The sequence below is a fragment of the Mauremys reevesii genome, linkage group 1 (assembly GCF_016161935.1).
Source record: "Mauremys reevesii isolate NIE-2019 linkage group 1, ASM1616193v1, whole genome shotgun sequence".
NCBI lineage: Eukaryota > Metazoa > Chordata > Testudines > Geoemydidae > Mauremys > Mauremys reevesii.
The window spans coordinates 59,200,306-59,227,108 of record NC_052623.1 but is presented as its reverse complement, the minus strand read 5'-3'; the positions used below and the strand labels follow the sequence as shown (position 1 = coordinate 59,227,108).

General features: G+C 38.9%; 1 protein-coding gene across 1 annotated transcript in view; it reads right to left on the bottom strand.

The window, feature by feature from the left end:
* Window positions 1-6,647: 6,647 nt before the first annotated feature.
* The window catches only part of COG6 (component of oligomeric golgi complex 6), a 76,303-nt gene continuing 56,147 nt past the window's right edge, over window positions 6,648-26,803 (bottom strand). Inside the window, exons 14-19 of the mRNA XM_039492992.1 lie at window positions 20,574-20,705; window positions 19,612-19,779; window positions 15,334-15,441; window positions 14,330-14,383; window positions 10,851-10,930; window positions 6,648-6,883 (exon numbers count right to left, since the gene is read on the bottom strand). Coding sequence (XP_039348926.1) covers window positions 6,736-6,883; window positions 10,851-10,930; window positions 14,330-14,383; window positions 15,334-15,441; window positions 19,612-19,779; window positions 20,574-20,705 — 690 coding nt within the window. The 3' untranslated portion in view covers window positions 6,648-6,735. The remainder of the gene's footprint in view (window positions 6,884-10,850; window positions 10,931-14,329; window positions 14,384-15,333; window positions 15,442-19,611; window positions 19,780-20,573; window positions 20,706-26,803) is intronic.

Here is a 26,803-nt window from a genome sequence, read left to right as displayed (position 1 = left end):
CCCTGCTCCCTGTCCCCTGACTGCCCTCCTGACCCCTATCCACATCCCCACCCCCTGACAGGCCCCCCCAGGACTCCCACTCCCAACCCTCCCTGTTCCCCAACCCCTGACCGCCCCCTCCTCCCGGACTGCCCCCCGGACCCCCCCCCCCTTACCCCCCCCCCCCCCCCCCCCCCGCCCCTTTGTCAGCAGCAGGAGCTCGCAGCTGCAACACCCAGCCAGAGCCAGCTGCGCTCCCCACGCTGCCCAGAGGGAGCGGTGGGCCAGAGTGCAGCCTGCACGGCAGCGTAGCTGCAGGGGAGGGGCCGGGGACTAGGCTTTCCAGCCAGGAGCTCAGGGGCTGGGCAGGACGGGCCCACAGGCCGGATGTGGTGCATTATTTTCAAGTATGTGGGATAAAATATCATAGAATCATAGGACTGGAAGGGACCTCAAGAGGCCATCTAGTCCAGTCCCCTGCACGCATGGCAGGACTAATTATTACCTAGACCATCCCAAACAGGTGTTTGTCTAACCTGCTCTTAAAAACCTCCAATGATGGAGATTCCACAATCTCCCTCGGCAATTTATTCAAGTGCTTAACCACTGTGACAGTTAGGAAGTTTTTCCTAATGTCCAACCTAAACGTACATATCAAGGTGGCTTGAGCTGGCCTTATGTTACGTGAGGTAACAGTTGCGCAGTACAGGAAAGCTGGATTCAGAAGCCAGTATGGGTGAACAGATGGCTAGTTTCTACATTTGCACTTCCTATGGGCCAATTTGCAGAGTGGTATATTTGGTTCCGTTCTAAACAAGGTGCTTATTCACTTTTTCAGGACTGAAGGTGTCAGGTTACAGTAGTAGGATTTATTTTCTTGTTGGCAAATTGGTGGCTCTCCAGGTTAAAGAGATGAAGTATCCTAGACCCACATGTGGAGGAAGAATACACTATTGTAAAAACATCAAGAAAGGTGTAACGTGCCATAATGCGCGTGCGCACACACACACACAAAGACGAGTAAACACATTTCCTGCTAACATGCCACCAACCTATCCCTACATGTGCACAATTTGGCATTGAAAATACATTTTTTTCTTCTGAATTCAGCTCCATTGTTGTATTTGCTTTTACGTTGGTTCTGTTTTGTCCACCGAATCATCTTGAAGTAATTACTTTTTTTTAATTCACTGGCTTCCCCAAGTTGATTTTGATAGTCCATTAATAATATGAGTGCATCCACACCTGTTCAAATTGAAAGCAGTTGTACAATGGGAGCTTTGAAAACTGAAAGCTGTATTTAAAGAACAGATTTCAATATGCACAGATGCCAAAAAGTTTGTTTGTGAAACATCAACATTATGTATCAGGTACAGTATTTGAAACCCAAGGCCTAAAGCATAGGCATGCAAATTCTGAAAATCTAGCCCTAAATCTCTATGGCTAAAAGTAAGCTGCTTCTAAAAAACCCCACACTTTAACACAGTACCCTATGTAATTTCAGCACAACATGGTATATAGGAAATGCACCATTACAGCCTACAAGTAGCAATATGTAAACCTGCTTATTAATAACATCTGGACCATATATTTAACTCTACAAGAAATATAAACATGGCTCCTGCTACTATTAGACACTATTATGAAAGCAGTTTTTATTTTACTTTTCTCAGTGGTTACATATTATAGCTATGTATGAACACACACACACACACACGAAAGCAAAACCTATGTGAAATCGTGAGGACACCTGAAGAAAAGCTCCGTGTAAGCTTAAAAGCTTGTCTCTCACACCAACACAAGTTGATTCGATAAAAGATTTTACCTCAGCCACCTTGTCTTTCTAATATCCTGGGACCAACATGGCTACAACACTGCACACAATGATAATAAGTGAAAGTTAGTCCTTTTCCCCACCAGTAATCCTATTTGTTACAATACTTATGGGACTGCTTACAGGAGTAAGTGCTAATGTTGAGTAGTAGGTGTCTGCAGGTTTTGGCCCTTTGCAAGGACAACACTGCTTCACATTTTCTGATGCATGTGTGTTACAGGATCAACATAGGCAGTTTTTTCCTTATTGACTTTTATTTTACAAATCAGAAACTGCAAATAAAAAGCTCATCTAGTCTTTTTTTCCTTTCGGAGAATAAGAGGAAAAATCAGGCACCACCACCAAGGAAGACATAATCAGTTACTCTTAAGCTTTTATTGACTAATTTTTCTCAACTATGATCCTTTGTTGTTCACCTCTATTGATCAAACCAAAATTAGCAATTGATTTTTTTTTTAAAGTAACAACTTTATGACCATTACATTACTAACAGGAAAGGATGAAAGGGTTAGTTGAGGCACATCATGGAGAAGTCTCAGCGTGGACTCAAGTATAGGAAATAACTTCTCACAAATCCTTTCGCAAGCTATTGACTGCTTATTGAAGTTTGTGGTCAGTTTCTGTGACTGGAGAAAAATATTCGTTTAGTCTTTCCTAAACTTCAAAGCCAAAAAATTGTTTAGTTTCATGTGTGTTATCACAAGCCCATGTTTATTGTCCTCTTACTACTTGTTACACAATTCCCATAATTTAACACGTTAATTAAACAATAGTATACAGCACATTACACAACTTCAACAAAACTGTTTCCATACAAATCATGGTAATGTAAAGATCAAACAATTTAAGATGTCTCACCTGGTAACAGAGGAATGAGAAGTACTGAAGAATTGTTTTCCTTGGGAGCATCTCAATTCAAATATGTTTTATGAATTGGGGCTGGGTTCTCCATATGAAGCTTTTTCCAGGCTTGCTGGATTTCTTTCCTTGCATGATGTTAAGAGTTCAAAATACCATACTTTTTAAACTCTCCCTTTAAATAATTTAAAGACCCAAAACCCCCATAACATTCGTGTTCATAACAGATCAGAGTCATTATTCTAAGAGATCTAGGACACTTACATTTTCTAGTTCTTTTCTATTATGCCAGTATACTATACATTAGAAAAGGAAGATGATCACTGTCCTGTGACATTACCACTGCAGTTGATTCCTAACATATAGTTGGACTGGACTGTTTTTCTAGGATTACATTCTGAGTTGCTGTTCTTCTCTGCCACTGATTCTTTTACAGACATACACTGGCTGTCGATGTGGCCACTGATTAGCACATAACTGGTATGGAGGTATATTATTTATATAAATCTCTACAGGTTCCTGTCACAGATTCGGTCAGGTGGCCCCTGCAGGCCATCTACTGCACTGCTATGAGGGGACTCCAAGCCTCTAGATGCCTCGGTCCCTCCATGGTTTAAGCCTTCCTTGAGTCTCAGCAATTCTGCCCAGTATCTTGTCCTCCCTTGGCCTTTCTGGCACATTTCCTGGGCAATGACTGTCTGGCTACCCCTACAGAGTTTCTCTCAGCCCATGTGTCGTAGGCCCCCAGGACCAGCCCTGACCCCCAAGATACTCCAGTTTCTTAAACACACCCTGTCCCAGAATCTCATGGAAGAATGTGAGCCTTCTAGTTTACAGTATAATTCTCTCAGGAGGTACGTGTAATTGTGAAGCATATAACACAGATGTGTTGCCCAGAGTCTAACACAATTCTCTTGTACTTAATCAGGCACAAGAGAGTATGCATCAGTTAGAATACAAACATCCTAGCTACAATGCCCCTCGCTAGTTCACCCTGCCCCTGGGAGGCTACCTGGGATCAGGAAGGCAGGTAAGGTTTCCCCGCCTCATGCAGGCTGTTACATGCTGAGTGGCTTCTCCCTCATGGAGTCTTCCTCCCCAGTCTCTCCCGCAGCATCCCTCAACTGCACCCTCTCTGTTCTGGTGTGTTTCCCCATTTAAATCCTTGCTTTCTTTGTTCTGTGTTTGGTAACTTTTCACAGCTCCAAAAACATCCCTCAGAGAAGACTGGTGTTCTTTAATGATAGTGCTTTGACCACACAAAGGTTATGCTAAAAACTGACTGCATCCTAAATGTTAAGTATTCCGCACTGTACTCAGTCTGCAGTGTGCACTTGCAGTATGTCTTGTCAGCGACAGTGAATCCATACGCGTACAGGCTTACAACAACACAGTAATGGTCATGATACAATGTCATATCATCCAGAATTCATAAATTGTACAGAGTCCCCAACTCGTCACAATGCACATCCCATAAATTTAAAATACATAATACAAAATTCTATGTGAATGGTAGCTCATCCCATCTAAGCATGCACCAGCTTAAACCGAAGCACTTGAAACAACCCGCTGTCCACCTTCTACACAAAATCTTGGAGGAAAAGAAAACATGGAAACTGAGGTCTCCCAAAGGAAGGTTTCCCACCTATGCCTCCTTCTTCCATAGTATAAAGATCCCTTATTGGTAACCTCTGATTTTCTGGGCAGGATTTCTTGAATGAAGCAAATATTCTCAATTTATAATAATGTTTTCACTGTCTCTTAACAGGTCAGTTGGAAATCCAGTAAAATTTCTATTATATATTTTACTCTCCTTCTGGAAGCACAGATCTTCTGTAAAAATCCTACACTGGTCACCAGTAACTTATTTAACAAAGGTAAGTAGTTCATATCAATTTGTTCTGCAAGTACTCTCCGTGCTAAATACAGGAAATACCCAGTGATACCATCTGCTTGCAAAGACAAAATGTAATGGTGACTACCATACAAAATAGTTCATTTTCCAGTAGTACCCAAAGCCACTGCTGACACTCAGGCCATAACAGTACAGTTTCAACTAAGGATTAAAAATGACTTTTTTGTTTTGTTTAATGATTTCTATGGTTTAAAGAAAAATCATTTAATCAAACACAAATGGCTCATCACTTCAGCTTCCAGAACAAGAGAAAAATGCATTATAGCCAACTAAAAACTATATCCCCAGTAGGTTTTACAGAATCATGTAAGAGTTGTTGGGATATCCACAGGGTTTCTACAGAATCTTACATCCAGTCCACATTGTGAATGACACCACAGACTGCATGAGTGTGCAGACTGTGTGCACCATGTGTGCATGTACAGGAAAAGCACTGTAATTGAAATACAGTAGATTAAGTTTAATAGCAACCAGGATATTAACAACTCCTGGTCAACAGCATCATTTTGCCAGGAGCCAATCCTGTCTTATTGACTTTAATGTTGATGGGATTCACAGATTATTAAGCAGCGTGCCCTTGCCAATGTTTTTCAGAAGAAAAGCACAACCTGCAAGCAGGTTTGCAAGGCTCCAGCCAGAGAAGGAAGTGCTGAATGTGCTTGCCCAGGTTGAAGTCCCAGAAACATGCTCGGGGCCATTGATCAGACCATTCCAGCACTTCCTTCTGGGGCTGCAGCCCTGGTAACCTGCCTGTGCACAGGACTGCACAGGAGGTAAGGGGCTGTGGTCTGGCAGTGGAGGCTGTGAACAGGGCAGTAGCGGGGAAGGGGACTACAGCATGAATGCTGCAGTTGCATGGTACCGCTGCCTGTGCTGCATCCTGCTGGGGGACTGCATGTGGGAAAGGAAGTGCTGGGACGCGCTGATCTCCAACCCCGGAGAGAGCTGGGAGAGGTATGGTACAGCCCCACAGCACCATGTAGAAAGCCCTAGCATCCAGGCTGCAGCCCATCTCCCTGCTGCTGCTTGCCTACAGGCAGTTTTGCAGGGCTGCAGCCAGGGAAGGTACATCCCAGCACTTCTTGTCCTGGCTGTTGCCTAGCGAACCTGCCTTCTGCTTATTAGCAACTGCTAGATAATAGCAACTATTTGCTGGCAACTGAGGGGGTGCTAGTAAGTGGAACCTACTGTATTTCCTGTTCTTATTGGAAATATGTTGCACATTTTTAACTGCTCAATGGTCTGAATTATTTCCCGTTAACAATGGAATATAATTCACAGTTACTAACCTTCTAAACTCCCCTTTACGTTTGCAAGGCAATGATTTGTTCTCTGAATTTAGATTTTTTTGGTATGGGCCCCAGTGGCATCAAGAAAAGCACCAGAACCAACAACAAACAAAACTGATTTTTTTTTTACCTTGTTCCAGAGACATGAAATCAGTGGACTTTAAAGAATCTTAGTATGCCACAGTGCCAAATATTGAAATGACATACAGAATGTAAAGCAGATTTACTTCTAGATATTCAGAAGTATATCAGCTATATCCCAATTATGTACTATTAGGAGGGAAACTCTTTTGTTCTGTGTTTGTACGGCACCTAGCACAATGGGGTCTTGGTCCATGACTAGCACTCTTAGATGCTATGACAATACAAACAATACGCGTACTTGCAATAGGCTATTGAATAAAGCACCTAGTAATAGAATGGAAAAAAAAACAGGGAGAAACAGCAACTAAGAGAGTATTGGCTAGTTCACTAATGATGTCAGAAGACAGAGTGTTTCAACATCTTATTCAAAGGATTAGGTGTAGTGAGTAGCAGCTATTATTTTTCATTTCTGATCAGAAAAGTTGTCATGATCCTTCATTTCCTTTCCAAGAATAAGTTAAAAATAATAATCTATATTCCATTTTCTTGTTCTTGTCTATAGCAAGAACTCAACACAAAGTGTACAGAAATGGCCAGACTTCCGTTAGACATATTAAACAAAACTCCATCACTGCTGTTCAAGGTAACTGTACAGTTATAATCAAAATTCAAAAATATAAAAACAGACTGCAAATATTGAAGGCTTTAATATTGAGGGAATGTAATGTTAAGTAACATTACAGCAAGTGCTCTGCAACATAATTTGGAAAATAAGTTTATGAGAGAAGTGACTGAACTTGATGAGGAGATCTGTGTAGTATGGTTTCCGGATCCTTATATTCATTGGCTGGATTCATCACAGCTGCATATATATCACTGTAGGCTCTGCAGACCAGTTCTGTGGACTGTTTTATTATCTGCTCTCTAAAAAACAAAAAAGTTATGTGAACACAGAGTACAGTAAAGTTACAATCAAGATATTAAATCTATAACACAATATATGTGGAAGATTTTCCACTATCCAAGATTTTTGGATGCATCACAAGTCCTTTGTTTACGACAAAAACTTTTTTTTGTGTCTGTGTACTATACACACATAAGACCACATATGTGATTTTGATAAGCGTGGAATAAGCCTCTTTATTTCTGCAACATGAAAAATTGCAAAGAATGGAACAAACTGTATTTAATTTGCATAATGATCTTTTTACCTGCAGGCATTGAAAGTTTCCCAGTTCTGTCCAGTGTGTTATATTTTACTTTGGACCAAAAACAGTATTAAAATTCTGTCATCTTGTTAATTGTCAGGGCTAGAAATGAATGTTACTGGAAGTAGGAGCGTTGGAGTCTAAAATCATAACATTCTGATTTCCAAAAAATATTTTAGCATTTTAAACAATGAATTCGTGTTTTTTTTCATTCTACCTGTACACTCAGTTTGCTTTAGTTACCATAGCAACTTGTCTATAGTTATGCATATCTACAGTACATAGCTAGATGTAGATCAACTGTACAGTAATTGGAACTTCTGCTACGTAGGTTCACAAACACCGGGGGGAGGTCTCAATGATATCAGGATGATCATGGGTCATATTCACATCTGGTGTAACATGCAGTAACTCCAGAGAAGACAGCAGAGTTATACCCACTAACGCCATGTCTCATTTTGGCACCAGGTCAGCTGGACTAGTGGGATTTGAGAAGTTAACAGAATCTCAAGACGTATGTTTGTAAGTCTCCAACTATTTTTCAACAAAATGTCCTGCTTTTAAATATTTGAACACTAAGCAACAGGATTTATAGCAAATAGGATTAGCAGAAATAAATTATTATTAGTAGTGTATCAAAAGAAAATACAGTTTAAGAATCAGGCCTTTGGATTTCCTAAATTTCTTGACTATTACAATACATGAAAATGGATCAGACACATAATAGCAAATCCAGAAATCCTGCAAGTACAGGAATACATTCACATTTTCTGGGTAAATAGATACCAACTCTCTTCTCAGCACATCCTAAAAATGTTCAACTGCTGACGTGTGAAAAACGTAAAGCAAATATTTTATGCAGCTACTCATCTGGAGCTGGCAAACTGAATTACATAAGATAATATTCAGTTAAAATAATTTGATGGAAAACCAGTTTATCAAAAATATTTTTATTAAGTAATGAACTGCATCAACACCAGAGCCTTTTCAACAACTGGTGTCAGTAGTGCATGTGTCATTCGGATTTCAGATGTCATAACATAATACAATTTATCAATACAAACAACTGCATTTTCTAAAAATATCATCTTATTTCAATTTTCAGTTTCTGTTTTCCTACTCAAACTAAAATGGAGCTTTATTATAGCCATAACTAAAATATTAATACCTAGCTTTCAAACAATTAAAGGAATTTTCTTTATTTGGAAACAAGTACAACAGGATACACTATAAATATTTTTCCTGGTTATAGCATTTAAATGTTACAAATCAATGGTCAGAATGAATCAGTAATATGGCTAATCTCTTGCTACAAGCATATGTTGTGCTTTATAGAGACAAACAATGAGCTCTCAGCTCCCAACAGGACAGAACAAGTGTTCAGCACGCTGGTATGGGGCAGATTTATACCCCAGCTTGCCATCAACTTAGTGTTTGCACAGACACATCCGGAATCTCGTATACTACCCTATAATTTGTTGTATTAACAATAAATTTTAAAAAAATAGGGGTATTTTGTACCCAGTTTCCACATTAGCTATTCTCTGTACAGTCTTCCTGATGCCCTGACATCATCAGGTCTGTCCAGCTATGCTAGCTGTGCTCCACAATCCTCTCTTTTCTCTCAAGAGAAATCTTCTGCTAGTGAAGGCAGGCGGGGGCTGGACTCGATGACCTTTTGAGGTCCCTTCCAGTTCTAGGAGATAGGTATATCTCCAATTAATTATTATTATTATTATTATTTTTAAAGAGTGCCACATATATGTCTAGTGATGTCTGCTTGGCAGCCTATATGAAATCTGAGATCACTGAGGTTGTCTCCTGACTCTGTCTGCCATTGCTATGGTGCTGTTCCTCTGACTCTGGTCACAGCTCCCATCGTGAAATTCCTCTGTTGCACAGAGCAGAAGTAAGGCACTCTACCCAACATACACAATTTTCTCCAGGAACTGAGGGTGACAGTTATGGCAGGAGCAATCTAGCTGAGACTATAGAGACTAGGAATGTCTGTGGATAGAACATCTCGCTGCACTTCCCCTAAGTCTCCTTGTTTCTCCAGGAGATTCCAGCTCCCAACTGGGATCCCATGAGAGGGCACCTATATTTATAGGTCTGTGACACCTCAGCCTGCCTCCTTTTTGGCCCTCTCCAAATACAGGCCAAGCAGGTGGTGAGTAGTGAAAACTGCTGCTGACTGATTGGGAACTGCACACACAATTAGTCTGTACTAAAGCATCCTATTATTTTTGTTACTTAGCCTCTAATAAAAAGGCCATTGAGCTGATGGGCATAGAGACTGAAATACTTTACCACCCTTAGAGGTGGTCACTCTGTAAAACGGAGGCACCTTAGCTTGCAGAAGCTTGCATTGCCACATGCCAGGTCTCTTAAAAAAAAGATCAGGCAGGCAGAACTCCTGTGATACCAAACAAGGAAGAGCGAGCACTAATCAGCAGGCTTCACCAACATTGCTGGCAGCAAGAAAGCAGGGGAGGGAAATGCTAATGGTTCTTAAATTTTATGGTGGCAAAAATAATTTTTCAGTCATATATACAACCATTTTAGTGACAAGACAGTATCCTGTGTAATGAATACATACAAATGGACAGTTAACGTTGCTGATACTGCTGACTTCTGTAGTATTAAAATAATAAATTTAATGTTATGTTAACAGTTTTTCATATGATACTATATAATCAGTGTATTTTCACAAAGTGCCAAAAATAGTGGCAAGAGACCTTTTGATCACTGTAGCATATCTAATTTTTTGAATGCAAGTGTTATACAATGTTTTCATGAGCTTCACATTTAATTGGAAAGAAATTCTTGGCATATTCTAGCCTTAAGGTTGAGTATTCCCGTATTTGTCATATTTTAAAATATATTCATGAAAACAAGAGGAGAGATACAAAATAAAATCCTCACTTTAATACTTCAAAGTAGAAGTCACAAAATTCTGCAATAAATAATTGCAGCACCACATTAAATGGGACAAGAATATCAATATTCTACAGTACAGTGCAACAAAGCTGTAGGATTCTATAAAGTAGATATAGAAATTGGAATAAAAGAAAAATATTCTATGGGGAATTACATATTTCATATATCTTTTGAAGGCTTATAAAATAACTAAAACAATTTCCAACAGAGATGAGAAACCGATAATGATACAGGGAATATGTTCTAAATAGATTACTGTGATTCATAGGCTCGCCAAGGCCAGAAGGGATCATTGTGATAATCCAGTCTGCCCTCCGCTATAACATAGGCCATAGAACTTCCCCAAAATAATTCCTAGAGCATATCTTTTACAAAATCATCCAATCTTGATTTAAAAATTGTCAATGATGGAGAATCCATCATAACTCTTGACAAATTGTTCCAATGGTTAACTACTCTCACCATTAAAAAATGTATGCCTTATTTCCAATCTGTATTTGTTATGTTAGTGTATTCATGGACTCCGGAGTAGATACTTTATAAAGTTATAAAATTACCCCTTACTAACTACTTGCTCAAGAAAGTGCAATCAAAACAAATTAAAGTAGAATCTAAATGCATATCTGAATAGCATTTACAACTGAATAATTCCACTTCTAACATACTCTGCTATAGTCCACTCAAGTCTGTACCTTTTTAATGTGCAAAAGTACAGAACAAAAAAATTCACTCAAAACACTTACTTCACAGTAGGACTTAGAAGGAAATTGAGTTGTGGCATTAACAGATTATCAGGAGCAGACAGGTAACGATCAAACTGAACCTAGAAGAAGTAACAAAAAGTAAGAGCTTGGCAACATACACCACACCAAAGCACCAAGAACATTATACAGACCTCTACATGCAAATTTCCTCTAAAAATACAGTCCTCCTCTGAAAAGTGACTATATTAAAACGGCACCTTCTTACTCAGCCAATTAGCTCCTACACACACACACACACACACACGTTAGTTGTATTAGCCCTACAGATACAACATAGCTATGAGAGAATGAACTGATTTTTTTTCTCGCTAATTAGCCAACAACATTAACAACTATGGTGCGTTTGCAGAAACACTTTTGCAATCCCAGTGAACACAACTGAGTTGCACTGGTGTTAACAGCACAATTTGAGGAAAAAAAGAGCTATGCAGACATAACTGAGGGCGGATTTTAGTCTGCAGAATCTTTATTAATAGCGACAATGCATGAATCAAAACATACAGCATGTCCTACACAACCCCATTTGAGTTTTTTAAGGCTAGAACTCAGGGAAAAAAAATTCTTTTTTCACTTATGAACTCAGCAAGTTTCATATGGAAATCACTGAAACCAAGTAGCTGTGGAACTCTAAAATGCCATTTGCATAGATAGTCACCTTTTCAGCGAACTGTACTTTATAAAGGTTTACTGAGAAGATTGACAGTTCATTTATAGCTAGCTGTTGAACTGTGAGATTGCATCTGTGTCATTTAACTTTTGCATGTTGTTTAAGATGAAAAGCATTAACTGATCATTTGTTTTTAAATCTACAGTGTAATGAAACTTACCACCACCCAAAACCAAAAATCAACTGCAACATACGCTCAGTACCTAACTTTTGAGCTTCACTGAACTACTTGCATAAAATGAAAGCTTTACTTTTCCCTATCATTTATAACTATAATTCCTGTATTTCAAAGCACTCAGGCAAAAGAAATCTCAGTGATTAGAACTCATTAGAATTAATATTTGCTCTCAGCAATTCAAAATGTTTCACAGTGCAACATTATTGTAAGCAAAATTTTGTTTCTCGAGACTTAGAAACTTGATAGTCTTACTAGCAGTTCACACAATTTTATATTTGAACTACTTCAGTAGATCAAAGGCCCACTATTAGAAACAATGAAAATATTCCAAAACACAATTTATTGGATTTTTAAATTTCAATATGAGTGTTTCAAAAAGAGTGTGATGGCTTCTATTATGTGATGCAAGATTACTGTAGTTCAACAAGTTACGACTAGGGCTGTCAAGTGATTAAAAAAATTAATCACGATTAATCGCACTGTTAAACAATAATAGAACACCATTTATTTAAATATTTTTGGATATTTTCTACATTTTCAAATATACTGATTTTAATTACAACACAGAATATAAAGTGTACAATGCTCACTTTATATTATTTTTATTACAAATATTTGCACTGTAAAAAACAAAAGAATTAGTATTTTTCAATTCACCTAATCAAGTACTGTAGTGCAATCTTTATCATGAAAGTTGAACTTAAAAATGTAGACGTATTTACAAAAAAAACTGCACTCAAAAATAAAACAATTTAAAAACTTCAGAACCTACAAGTTCATTCAGTCCTACTTCTTGTTCAGCCAATTGCTCAAACAAGTTTGTTTACATTTGCAGGAGACAATGCTGCCCGCTTCTTGTTTACAGTGTCACCTGAAAGTAAGAATAGGTGATCACATGGCATTGTTGTAACTGGCATTATAAGACATTTATGTGCCAGATGCACTAAAGATTCATATGTCCCTTCAGGCTTCAAATCACCATTCCAGAAGACATGCGTCCATGCCAATGACAGGTTCTGCTCGATAATGATCCAAAGTGGTGTGGACCAATGCATGTTTATTTTCATTATCTGAATCAGATGCCACAAGCAGAAGGTTGATTTTCTTTTTTGGTGGTTCGGGTTCTGACATTACTGCATCAGACTATTGCTCTTGACTCTTCTGAAAGCATGTTCCACACCTCTTTCCTCTCAGATTTTGGAAGAGGCTTCAGATTCTTAAATCTTGGGTCGAGTGCTGTGTCCATCTTTAGAAATCTCACACTGGTACCTTCTTTGTGTTTTGTCAAATCTGCAGTGAAAGCATTCTTAAAATGAACAACATGTGCTGGGTAATCATCCAAGACTGCTATAACATCAAATATTATGGCAGAATGCGGGTAAAACAGCAGGAGACATGAAATTCTCTCCCAAGCAGTTCAGTCACAAATTTAATTAACATTTTTTTTTAAAACGAGGGCCATCAGCATGGAAGCATGTCCTCTGGAATGATGTCCGAAACATGAAAGGGCATACAAATGTTTAGCATATGTGGCACATAAATACCTTGCAATACTGGCTACAAACATGTCATATGAAAGCCTGTTCTCACTTTCTGGTGACACAGTAAATAAGAGGTGGGCAGCATTACCTCCTGTAAATGTAAACAAACTTGTTTTTCTGAGTGATTGGCTGAACAAGAAGTAGGACTGAGTGGACTTGGAGGCTCTAAAGTTTTACAATCTTTTGTTTTTGAGTGCAGTTATGTAACAAAAAAATCTACATTTGTAAATTGCACTTTCACGATAAAGAGATTGCACTACAGTACTTGTATGAGGTGAATTGAAAAATACTATTTTTTATCACTTTTACATTGCAAATATTTGTAATAAAAAATAATATAAAGTGAGTACTGTATACTTTGTATTCTGTGTTGTAATTGAAATCAATTTATTTGAAAATGTAGAAAAACATCTACAAATATTTAATACATTTCAATTGGTATTCTATTGTTTAACAGTCCGAATAAAATGTGATTAATTGCGATTAATTTTTTTGAGTTAATCATGTGAGTTAACTGCGATTAATTGATAGCCCTAGTTATGACCCAACACAACATTACAAAATTTCTTTGTGATATGATTGCTATGGGAAACAGCTGAAAAATATTTTGAATTCTTAAAGTCTTTGAATTAGTTTTGTAATAACACACATTACCTCTGTATCAAAATACCCTATTTTATTCTTGAATAATTTCTGAATAAGATAAATGTTCATTTTTCTTTTCCAAACAGTATAATTGATTTGTTAAGACCTACAGCTAGATGAAAACATAGTTAAAGGGTCACAGGATGAAAATCAAATGCACAATTTGGCTTAATTCTATTAGAAGTTCCTTCTGTCATAGTACATATCTACAACTTTAATTCAGTATATTGTGCATGGTTTTTAGAACTTTTTTTTACCTCTTATAGTTTGCTGAATGGATTGAAAAATGTTTATAGAAGAAATACAGATATTAAACTCCAAAAACAAAACAGATTTTAGATAAATATTTTTGTCTTATAACTTGGACAGTATTCCTTTAAAAGTCATAGCAACACCACAGCTCAACATGAAATTGCAAAAACCTCACCATTGCAGCCTTCAGTGACACTGAATCCAAGCTAGGCAAGTTTGCCAGGGGCCCCTAAAAATAGGTAATCAAATAAAGCAGCCTTTTAAACAAGTGGATAAAATGTGAAAATAATCCTAGATTAAGATTTTATTGTAATCTAACGCTAGATTGTAAACTTTTTGGGGCAGGGACCATGTCTGACTACCTGTTATGACTGTCAACAACTACACCTGTAGGTACAGGAAAACAGTAATAATATTAAGTAATACATTCACTAAAACAGGCCATTTATCATTTCCTAAAATGTCTTTAAATTAAAAATAACTAAAACTGAGCTCATCTGTCCTCCCAACCACCTCCCTCCTCCCTTTTCATTACCACAGACATCACTACAGTCTCCACTGTTTTGCTGTATTATAAATTGTTTCATGGAATCTGTATAATCTAGAACAGAGTTTGAAAATAGGCTTAGAATAGGAATTGGCCTCTGTTGACCAAACAATCAAATTTAGCATCTTAATGGGGATTGCCACGTTTAAAATGCTTGTTTAACATTATTTCCCCATTATGTTGGGGCATACACACACACACACACACACACACACACAATCAATCAATCTCTCTACTGGTTTAGGAAACAAGAACCCTAAATCTAGGTATCCTCCTCTACAGAACAATACACTACCCTCTCTCCAAACACATGCTTAATTTATCACCTTTAATCATGGGAACCTATTCGGAGAATTTTGAGTTCACTGAAGTTAAAAGACAAAGGACAAAAATCTAGCTGAAGAGAAAAAGGAACTTAATAATACCTGTGGTATAACAAATAAGCTACATAAAAAGATGAGTGAACAGGAGCTAAGATTGCATGTTTTCAAGGGATAGTAAAAACTTATTTTTGTCACACTAGTTCTGACCATCTTGAAGTTTGGATAGCTATAACAGAAAACAGATAGCTTTTCAACAGTTTCAGGCAAAACAAAGTACTCCATTGGCTGCTGAAAAAGTAAAATTCTTACTTGCTCTGGTTTGTGCTGCTGCACAGATTTGTATATGCAACTTAGACCGGCTCTAGTTAACACACAGGAAGCTTGTTCATTTATTAGCGTATCCAAGTGTGCTTCAATCTGAAATTTGAAGGGGAAGAAATACTTAAAAGAAACATTAAATAAAAGTTGTTCTTAAATTACAAAGTGACAGTTTAGTAGTCATCCAGAAAATCAACTCAGAATAAAAGGAGAATGAGCACCTATGAATTCAAATCACATGCACTACAGAAAACCAAGAATAAAAAGTGACAATGTGGTTTATACCTTTTAAAAGATTTAATTTGCAAAGCCAATTTGGATCTCAATTATTTTGCATTACCAGGGAACTCAGTGAAGCAAGATGTTTTGACAAAAGCTGAGGTCCCAATCCTGCAGTGAGCTCCACACAGGCACACCCTGTGCACAGATGAAACCCCACTAACTTCAGCGGGGCTTGACTTGGACACATGAGTCTGCCCACGTTGTAATACTGTGGCCTAAATGCTCAAATCTGAAAAATCCATAGCCATAAAAGACAAATACTAATGCTTTAAAATTAAATCTTCAAAAAGTTATAGTAAAATATCAAAACTAGAATGATATAATGCATTGCAACTACATGAAAGAAATAATCAAATTCTTGTTGAAAATGCTGAAGAGTGCAAGACAAGATCAAACAAAAAATAAAATGAAACCATTAAGATTTCATGAAGAGAATAAAACTGAAACCTAAACCATGTTAGGCAATCAGTACAGGATTCAAAAGGCATAATTTAATTTATTTTAAAGAAAGAGAAAGTTAGCTACAAGCACCTATTCAAAAATTAGGCAATGAAGAACTGTACAACTGTCAGCTCTGCTTTTATCATCTTCAGAAAAAGCTTCCTTATTACCTCTGAGACATCAAAAATGCCATATATTCATAAAATCATTTAACAATTTTTGTACAACTGCAACTTTGCTAGAGATTAAAAACAAAGAACCCAAATCCAGTCAATTCAACCCAAAGGAGCAGCAATTTTCTTCTTCAGGTTTGACTGGCCTTACAAAGATGTGAAGAAATATACTTACTACAGCACAGAGTCCAATTTAATTTAATAGATATAGCAGATACAGAACCTTTATTAGGTATCCTGCAAAACTTTGATATCTCAAGAGAAGAATCATCATTTTCTAATGAATGTATGGAAACTAGAATACAATAAAATACATCTTTCCCTCCTGATCTCTAAGGAAAGCCTAGTATTTCAATATGGCGATTTCAATAATTTTCAAAGGTATCGATTTTCCTATTCAGTAAATTATTCTTGATGAATATCCCCAATAAATGTTTCTGTTCTACACTAGTCTATCTCAAAATCAGTTACCTTCTTTTGCATGACCTCAAGACTTCCCTTCCAATTTAGTTCTAACTGTGAAATGTTTACAGAAAGTGAATCTGGGTTAGTAGCAAATGTTTCCCACCTAGTCTCTAGATTTTGAATCGCAGAATAAATGGATTCCAGAAGTATCTTAAAAACACCACATTAGTAGTTTGGTTTTAGACAATCTGAATTTTTTGTATTAGTTAAACGGCCAGCTTCAAGTGCCAGAGGTTCTATTGCTAATGACATAGTGGTGATAATAAAGAGGGGTAAGAGAGAACCTCCACAACCCTCTGAAATATTACAGGAGAGTCACTAATTAAAAACATGTTCAGAGAAACCCTTTGTACTTGTGTTTCCTGTTGGGAAACATTTTAAAGAACAAAATCAGCACATGGGATGCAGTGCAAAGTTGCGGGCATAAGTAATCTATACATCTGAAGATGGATTGTGCCAAATGTGCCCCAAAATTAACAATCCAAAAAGCATATATTTTAATGTCTTAGTGAACTGTGGATAGTGTTAACATTACTTGTTAACTTTAAAATATTACAATATGTAAAATATTGTTTTGGCATGTTAAGTAAAAACAAGCACTAGGGGAAAAAACTTAACATCTAATCCTCCCATGGATATATCCCCATGTTCAGGGAAAGAGAATTTGATTATTCATAATCATAGTTTAAGGCCAGAAAGGATCACCAGATTGTCTGGTCTGAGTGCCTGTATATCACAGGCCACCAGCACATGCTCACTAAACTAAAAAATCAAAATTAGATCAAAATATTACAGCCCATAGAAGACTAGACTATTATACACCACAGACAGAGAATAGGAGGGACTGAGGTGCACCAGTGCCCAATTTCCCCCACAGGGAAATGATTAAGTGAGCTATACCCACATTGTCCTGGCAAATGATCCACATCCATATGCTGCAGAAGATGATGAAAACCCTTCAAGTCACAGCCAATCTGACCTGGGGAAAAACTGCTTCCTGACCCTACATATGGCAACCAGTTAAATCCTGAGCATGTGAGCAAGAATCAGCCAGCCAAGCACCTGAAAGAGAGAACGCCTGGTGCCAGCTCAGAGCCCTGGCTCTCCCTGTCCAATGTCCAATCTCCAGCCATGGTCATCCCTGATGCTTCAGAGTACGGAGATACAAAACATTTCACTGACTGATGATCATACTATGATCATTACTCCTGGGGGAACTATATGCCAAAAAGTTAAAAATTCTGCATCAAAAAATTAAAAATTCTGTGCACAATATTTTAAAATTCTGCATATTTTATTTGTCAAAATATCACAATATAATCACACCGGTTTCAATAATGTTGGTAATTTATTTCAAAATACTTGTCAGCAAATATGTCTAACAATACAGACAACAAAAAAGATTCAGGAATTTTTTTTTTTTTTTGACAAATAGATTCCTTAGTAGGTATATTAATACAGAACTCTTACGGCTTGATTACATTACCCACTGGATTGACAGGCAGCAATTGATCTGCCGGGGGTCGATTTATCGCATCCAGTCTAGACGCGATAAATTGACTGCCAAGGGGTCTCCCGTTGACTCTGGTACTCCTACGGAGCGAGAGGCACAGGCGGAGTCAAGGAGGAGCGTCAGCTGTTGACTTACCACAGTGAAGTAACCACAGTAAGTAGATCTAAGTACATCGAGTTCAGCTGTGTTAGTCACGTAGCTGAAATTGCGTAAATTATATCAATCCTCCCCTCCGGCCCCAAGTGTAGACCAGGCCTTAGTAATAATTCATTTAAACTACAATACAGAACCGTATTACCCGAACCCCTCAGAAGCAGTGGAAAAGGCTTGGGGGAGTCAGAGGCAACTGAAAAGCTGAGGGAGAGGGAAGCAAACTGCTGCGAAGAAGCCTGGGTGTGAACTTGGAGGGTTATTGGGTATGGGTGGGAGAAGTAAGGAACGGGTATTGGGGGGAGGGGGGATTGCTAGGGAGCTTCCATCCCCTCCCTGCCCCATATATCTTTGTGCCCCCATTCAGTCGCCTCCCTTCTCCCATGTGTCCCTGCACCCCCTCAGCCAGCCTCCTCCACCCATCCTCATGTGTCTCTGTGTCCCCACTCAGCCACTCCCTTCTCCCATGTGGCCCTGCACTCCTCCCTTTCCCCTGTAGCCCTGAGCCTCCACTCCACTCCCATTCAGTCTCTGCCCCAGTCTGTCCTGCCCCACTAGCCCTTATGAGCCTCTGTCTGACCCCCCAGCTGCCCCACGCTGTCTGTCTCCCCATATTCCCTGTCTCCTGACTTGGCTTGACAGGTGCTATGAAGAAAGCACTGCAGGCTCTCTTTCTTCCCTAGCTGGTTGGAAGTGGGCAAAAGGTGGAACTGCAGCAACTTTCTGGCAAAGCTATTTCCTGCAAAAAAATTAAAAATATGCGTGGTGCATTATGCATGCATGCAGTGGCGCAGAATTCCCCCAGGAGTAGAACATTAGGGATGTTGCATATTGGTGTTTACACTTCCATTTGTTTTAACTATCTCAGATCATTTGTCTTAAAAAATGAGTGACTAGAATAAAAAAAAAAATACTTTCACTTATATTGGTTTACTTTCAGATAAAAAACCATAGGTCAAAATTTTCCAACCTGGGTGCCTGAAATGTGGCTCCTAAAATCAATATTTAGGTGCCTAAATAAAAGAGGTGTAATTTTCACCTCTATACTATGTACTTTCAGATGTCACTGATCTCAGTGGAAGTGGGGCTGCTCAGCACCTATGAAAATAATGCCTCATTTAGGTGCCCACATCTGGATTTAGAAGCCTAACTTTAGGCACCTATGTTTGAAAATGTTGGTTATGTCTGCTATTCACAGCTATAAAACAATATGCGATAACCTTTCTACTTATTGTTGACACTTACCTGAAATTGTAACATTTCCAGACGTTTGTCAGTGAATTCAAAGAGAGCCAGGGTAGTCTTCATCATATAAAGTGAATTTACCATGAAGGTTGCCATGTCAGCTGTGCCTAGATTACTAGCAGACACAGAACATAGCTGTAATAATGGATCTAGCACACAAGACAGAACCTAAAAGGGAAATATGAACAAGAGGGGAAAATGTTTCATGAGACTTTAGACTTGTGGGGTAGTGACCATTTTGCCTTTATCATCTATTTATTTCCCAAAACAAAATTTAAAAAAAATGAGAGGTCCCCTATTGAGATCTAGTGAAAAATAGCTCTTGACCAGCTGGTGATCAGCTACCAGACGAGTGCTGTGGTATAAGAATCTGAAAGGAACAGATTTTACCCTAGCAGGAGATGGAACAACTCAGAAGAGAAGATTGGTGATTCATAGAATCATAAAAATGTATGGGTGAGAGGGGCCTCAAGAGGTCGTCCAGTCCATCCGCCACACTGGGGCAGGACCAAGCATATGCGCATAGTATATATATGTAATTTTAAAAAAATAACTATCAATAGAATAATAGAATGTGGATATTATAATAGGACATTCCATGCTGTCATAACTATCCATTTTATTAGCCACAGTCTTATCAGTATTAAAATCGCGGGGGAGGGGGGGGGAGGGAAGAGGAAGAAGCCTATAAATAATTGCAGACAAAAACCATAAGAACATAAGAATGGCCATACTGGGTCAGACCAAAGGTCCATCTACTGCTGTATCCTGTCTTCCATCAGTGGCCAATGCCAGTTTCCCCAGAGGGAATGAACAGAACAGGTAATCATCAAGTGATCCATCCCCTGTCACCCATTCCCAGCTTCTGGCAAACCAAATTCATGCCTCTTCAGTATTTTTTTATATTGAGACCAAATTATGTGCATATTTCTCTGTGTTCAAATGAACTCTACAAACTATACCTGTACAAAGTCAGCTTGACGAGCATCCAATGGCACAACAGATGAGTCATGGGATGCCAGAACCTCACGCAGCAATGCGAGTGTTTGATTCAGTGCAGAGCTTGGGCCAAGATCCGGTGGTGGGAGTTCAACCTAGACAACAGATAGTTTATTCCCTACTTGTGTTATATTCACAGGAAATAATAAGCAGTATGTATCCATGTTACTAGGTACCAATCAGCTACTGGTAATGTCACACACAGTCAAGCAGAGATGGAGTTCAATATTTTGACACTGGACAGATCTATAACTTGTTCTAAAATATACTTGCCTATGACTCCCAGCGTTACAATATCACTTATTACTTACTGACAATAAACAAAACCAACCTTCCCCTAACATCTCAGTCATATCTAGCATTAAACTTAGTATTCAGCAATGTGCTTCATGAGTGCTTCAGAAATTGGCAAAATTTAAATCTGTAGTGGCTTGTAAAATGGAGAGGAAAAGTAATATAAACTTCTTAAGTCCTTTTATTGAAGTTCGGCGTGCTGGAAGCGAGTCAATAACCCATCATGCTATTTATACAGCTCTTCATAATGGACAAATAATTTAGACACCTTGTACAGTTTCCAGGGAAGAAAAGTAATCAGAGGAACAGAGGCTATCAAGTGGACAAAATTCTGCAATAAGAGCGCTACAAATCCCCCACGGAAGCTGAGATAACATAACTTTCTTGAATAAAATCAGAACCAAAAAGGGGGAGTATTCTGGTTAAGAAAGGACAATTTTCCTCTCCCTTGGATCTTGCACATAAGCTTTCATAATTTGTACATTTAGGAAACACTTAAGGCACTATGAATATCTACCTGCTATTGGTAACAGACTGAACAAATAGAAAATTTAGATCACATTCTTCTTGATAGAGTATAGCCCAAATGTTCTTCCACTTTAGCTTTCCAACTGAAATTATAATGAAATGTATAGGGATTCTATGAACTTACCAATGGAAACCTAAACTACCTTCAGGGGACTCATCCATCTTTCAATTGAATCTTGATTTTCTGACAGCTTTAAACAGAATACTTTTCTGGTGATAAGGGAACACCACCAGTAATGGTATTAATGTGGACCAGTTCAGACCACATCACAAAACTATTCCATTTAAAAACGCAAGCCTTTCTGGTAGATGGCTTTGGAAAGACCAGGAGAGGACATGGGCCATCTACTCATAGATATCACGTCTAAGGACCTCTATACTAGATGTGCGCCATGGAAACTACAAGACCCATTGAGGTAATGGAATTCAGTATTCAGATTCCATCTCCATGTTGGCAGCTAGCTCTGGAGATTCCCACTGTTTGAGTGGAGAGATTTCAATCTCTAATCTGGAAAATAAGTTTGGGGATGAGCCATACATACAGAGCTCTTACTTATTCCAAACGTCTGCTCTGTAATGTTGGAACTTTAGAGTCATTTATTTGAACTCAGTAATTCCAGCATCCTGATAGTGACCTAATAGATAAGGGAAGACATATACTGTACTAAAAACTATAATAGTGTTATCTGAAATTCAAGGGGCAATGTGTCCAAACAGAAATTCAAGCACATGTTTCCACCGATAGGTCCCAGACAGGCGTTCCAGTACAAGGCTGCATTGTCTACCACAGGGCTTGTAGATATGGGAGCAATGAAGAGACAAAGCACCTCTCATGAGCCAACCAGGCCAGAAATATTGATGCTGTCTTGAGACATCAAGAAACATCCCAACTAGCTGCTAATGAAATGGTGCTTGACCCACACCACTTACCTACCTACAAACTTGGAACCTAGGTCATACACACACTGATGTAGTAATCTTAGGAAGAGGCAGAACATTGACTGAAGGCATCAGTATGGCATCAAATCCACACTAGAAGACCCCAGTACTAACAATCCTTTCTCAGATAACCAGATGTTAACTGCACTGACAGAAGCAGCCTGTGCCTGGTCTTAGTAATCACAGCTCTGTTCAGGGCATGAGAAAGTCATTAACATAAAGGTCAGCAAAATATGTTGGGCGATGCAAGTGTCAACATCCTTGCTGGGAGGTGGAGTGCCTGTATGAACTAGTGCCACAGAATCTTCCCACTACCGTGGGTCAAGGGAACACACACTAGCAGGTGCAGAGTTGGAGAGAATGTGTCAAAGTTTTTACAGTGCAAAAGCATCACAGTTGTAGGACTTCAGGCATTTAAAACCAAACAATGAATGTGCAGGGAACACCAGAAACCACACAATATGAGGGCTCAAACTACTAAAGGTGCCCAAATTCTAATGACAACAGCCCAGAAAGCCAATGAGGCAAGGATATGCCAATACTCCCAAGGAGCTAGCTTACTTCATTTCAACAGTGCAAATACCACCAGCCACATGAGATTCTAATGCTGATATCCTGAGGGATCTGAGCAGTCATGTTATTCTGGTACTGAACCACAAGAATAGCAGAGGAAGAATCCTAGACTTTTGATCTGCCAGCACAGAGCAAACAGAGGCATAAAGAAGGATACATAGGGACTGAATAACAGTGACTATGGTTCTAAATTGCTCCACCAGCACTAATACACTGGGGGGAAGGGATAGCTCAGTGGTTTGAGCATTAGCCTGCTAAACCCAGGGTTGTGAGTTCAATCCTTGAGAAGGCCACTTAGGGATCTGGGGCAAAAATTGGTCCTGCTAGTGAAGGCAGGGGGCTGGACTCAATGACCTTTCGAGGTCCCTTCCAGTTCTAGGAGATTGGTATATCTCCAATTATAAAATAAAAAAAAAATTTGAGAAGACAGATGCTGAACAGTTTCTTCAGGATAGGAACCCTGTAGAAGTGCAAGAAAGGCCCCCTGGCAACACATTATTCTGACAGTGCTGATGCGCTGAACCCAGGAGGTGCTGGGAAAGTCCTTGTTGCTCAACTAATCTGTTGACTCTGACATACAAAAGCCAAGGCAGCATGGGAAAGACTCCCTGACACTGAGCTCCTGTATAGAGACTCTTGTCCTTAGGAGGCATTCTTCGGTATTGAGTGGGGACAGAAAGTCCCACGCTACTGATGCACTGTGGAGAAGATCTCTTGCTACTAAATTTTGCCATAGGTGTCAATGCTTCAAGCCTAGTCTGGGGAACCAAGACAACTTCCCAGTGCCTATATTCACCACAGGTCAAGATTTACTTATCTTCAGGCACCAAGCTGAGGATCTACATGTGGAGGGGAGGGATAGCTCAGTGGTTTGAGCATTGGCCTGCTAAACCCAGGGTTGTGCATTCAATCCTTGAGGGGGTCACTTAGGGATCTGGGGCAAAATCAGTATTTGGTCCTGCTAGTGAAGGCAGGGGGCTGGACTCAATGACCCTTCGGGGTCCCTTCCAGTTCTAGGAGATAGGTATAGCTCCATTATTATTTTAAATGTTACCGATGTACAATATTACAGCTCCTGAGAAGCCAAATCAGAAGCAGGAAACAGGAAAAAAAGAGTCCAGCAAGAACTGAAACTGTGTTGGTTGAACCTGCTGAGAACTTTTATTGGCTGACCACAGAACTGGAGCCTCGGAGACACTGGAAGTATGCTCACTAGTGCAGTGCTCTTGAACAAGCCCACCATGTGTCACCGTAACAGGGTGCTGGCCAAAAGGCACTGACCCAGCCCCTGTTAGCTCAGAGCCTGCTAGCTCAGCTCCCAGTAAGGGGAAGTGATTGGAGCTGACAGGGCATGGCTGATTAAAGTGCTAAAAGAGAATCACCTGTGAGCTTGATGGGGGGAGGCCTATAAAGCTAGCAGGACGGAAGCAGGAGGAGGAGGAACAGGAAAGTGAGGAGTGAGGGCCTGTTGCTCCCAGCTAGCTGAAAAAGAGCAAGTTGTTCCAAGGGGCTACCTGATTGATACTGAACTGTATACAGGTGGTGGCGGGAAAAGACAGGGAAATAAAAGGGCACTGGTGTGATAAAGACTGGTCTCCAGCTAATTTGTACCCCGAGTGACTAAGGGCCCGTCTACAGCCACATAGGATCAAAAAATGTTAGAGCTAGGGCTTTTCCATCATAACTTATACTGAATTCATGAGGACCAAAGAGTGAGAATCCTGAACTCATGGTATCTTGAGAAAAAACACACTTTGGTAGCTCTATGTACTAGTGACACTTTTTACTTACTAATATGTGGGGCACATCAGTACTCAAGATGAAGCATTGCTCAAATGTGATTCTCTTCTCTCCACAGACTACTAGACATAGAATGTAGATCTATCAAAGCAGGCAGCACTGCATCCATATTGTGAGACTCGTCATTTCAGTTTAATCTAGACAGTCATTCTGCATTATTTCCCTCACTATAGCAAAAATACGTTTCCAATTCAGCATTAGCAAGTGGTGTAAAAGAGCCCTAAGTCAAATTTATAGAGTATAGGCAGGAATAAATGGTCTAATCATCTGGAATTCAGAATGTAAACAGTAACTAACAGAAATTGAAAGGTCCTTTAGAAAGAAAGCAGTTCCAGGAATCTAAACAGCAATTTATTTAAAATCTCCAGATAAATAGTTTAAGACGTCCAGACAACCACAAATAAATTAAGCTATCAAGCAACTATTATAATCAAAATTATATTTTAACCACATCAGATTTATTTCTAGTTCTCACACAAAAATAGTCTAAATAAAAAAAAAGGGTTCATTTGGATTACAAAAAATAAGTTTACTAATTACTTACTGGTATTCCTAAAACATTTTAAAAGTGATTTTTAATCGCTCTATAAATTAATTTTATTTCATTTATATACTTGATGGATATTCAATACCCTCTGAAACAGGCGTACCAATAAAGAGATTTAACATCTTATAGTAGTTACTTTAAAATAATTAATTCAAGAAATAATGAAGAAATAGAGGAAATTGTTAAACAATCTAGAAACAATAAGCACATTTTACTTTTACAAACAAATATTCTCAAGTGGGTATGCCAGGTGATGTGCACTGAATCCTTAGCAAATGGCATACTGTAAGATCAACAGACTGCTTTCTAGTGCTATAATCTTCCCTGAAAACCATAATGTTTTCAGAAACAGTTTCAGTGTGCTGATACATGCACATAAGCACAATCCAATGAACTGGTAAAAAGGTAGGGATGCTCCCAAACACACTTTGGTTTTGAAGTACATTAATAAAAAGACTGGATGATTAAAAACATAATCCTGTGATTCCCTCCTAATTAAAAAAAAAACAAAAAACATTCATCACTAACTTAAAATCATCAAAAGGCTCCAGTATAAATGTTTAGCTGATTGTCTGCATTTTTAAACTTTTGCAGAGGTAATGAAAATTAGTTACAACTAAACAAAGCACTTTATTTTATGGAAATTATTTTGAGTATATAGTTATGTCATCAATTTTGCATTTTTTTTAAATCAATGTGGAATTGATTTGAATCACAGGAAATGCTACACTGGATCAGACCAGTGGTCCATTTATGAGATGCATGTTGTATTAATTTAAATGGTATATATGGGCCAAAGATGTTAACATTATCCAGTCGCTGTCCAACATTAAATTGTTAAACAAGGTCCAGGGTTTGGTATACAGAGACCTCAGCTCTCTTAATGCCATGGCAAACACTCCCTTAAAAAAACCTTTTAACTTTGTATTAAAAAAAAAAAAGAGGGGGGGAACCAGTTAAAGCATTTTAAATTTAAATAATTAGGTAAGGCTTTCATTTAACAACATCCCTTATCCTTGAGCTGGAATTTTTAGAAAGAAACCCCTCCTCATTGACAGTCTCACATGGTAACAAAGATGGTAATATCTGTCCTTCTGGTGAAATGAGAAGCAGCAGCTAGCTGAGATGGATTGGAGCTGATGCGGTTGTTAAACTCGGATCTCATTTCATTCCAGATGGTGTTTGGGATTCAGCTGGAGCATAGAGATGGTGATGATATCTGGGTCCCTCTTTCTGGCCCAGTTTGGTCAGGACATCTCTCAGGATCAGGGTGACGAAGGCCCAGAGTCCCAGGAGATGGTGGGAGTGACAGCCATGGTGGCGACACTCCCGCCAATAGCCAATTTCTCTCCTGAAGTCTCTGTATCTCCTCTTAGGGATCTGCAAAGTCTCAGCCAGTCTCTTTATCAGTTCCTGAAAGATGTTGCAATCATCAGCATAGGATGCAGGAGGAGGCATAACAACCTCATCTGGGGAGGAAGAGGTGGACTTTAAACACACCTCAAAGACAAA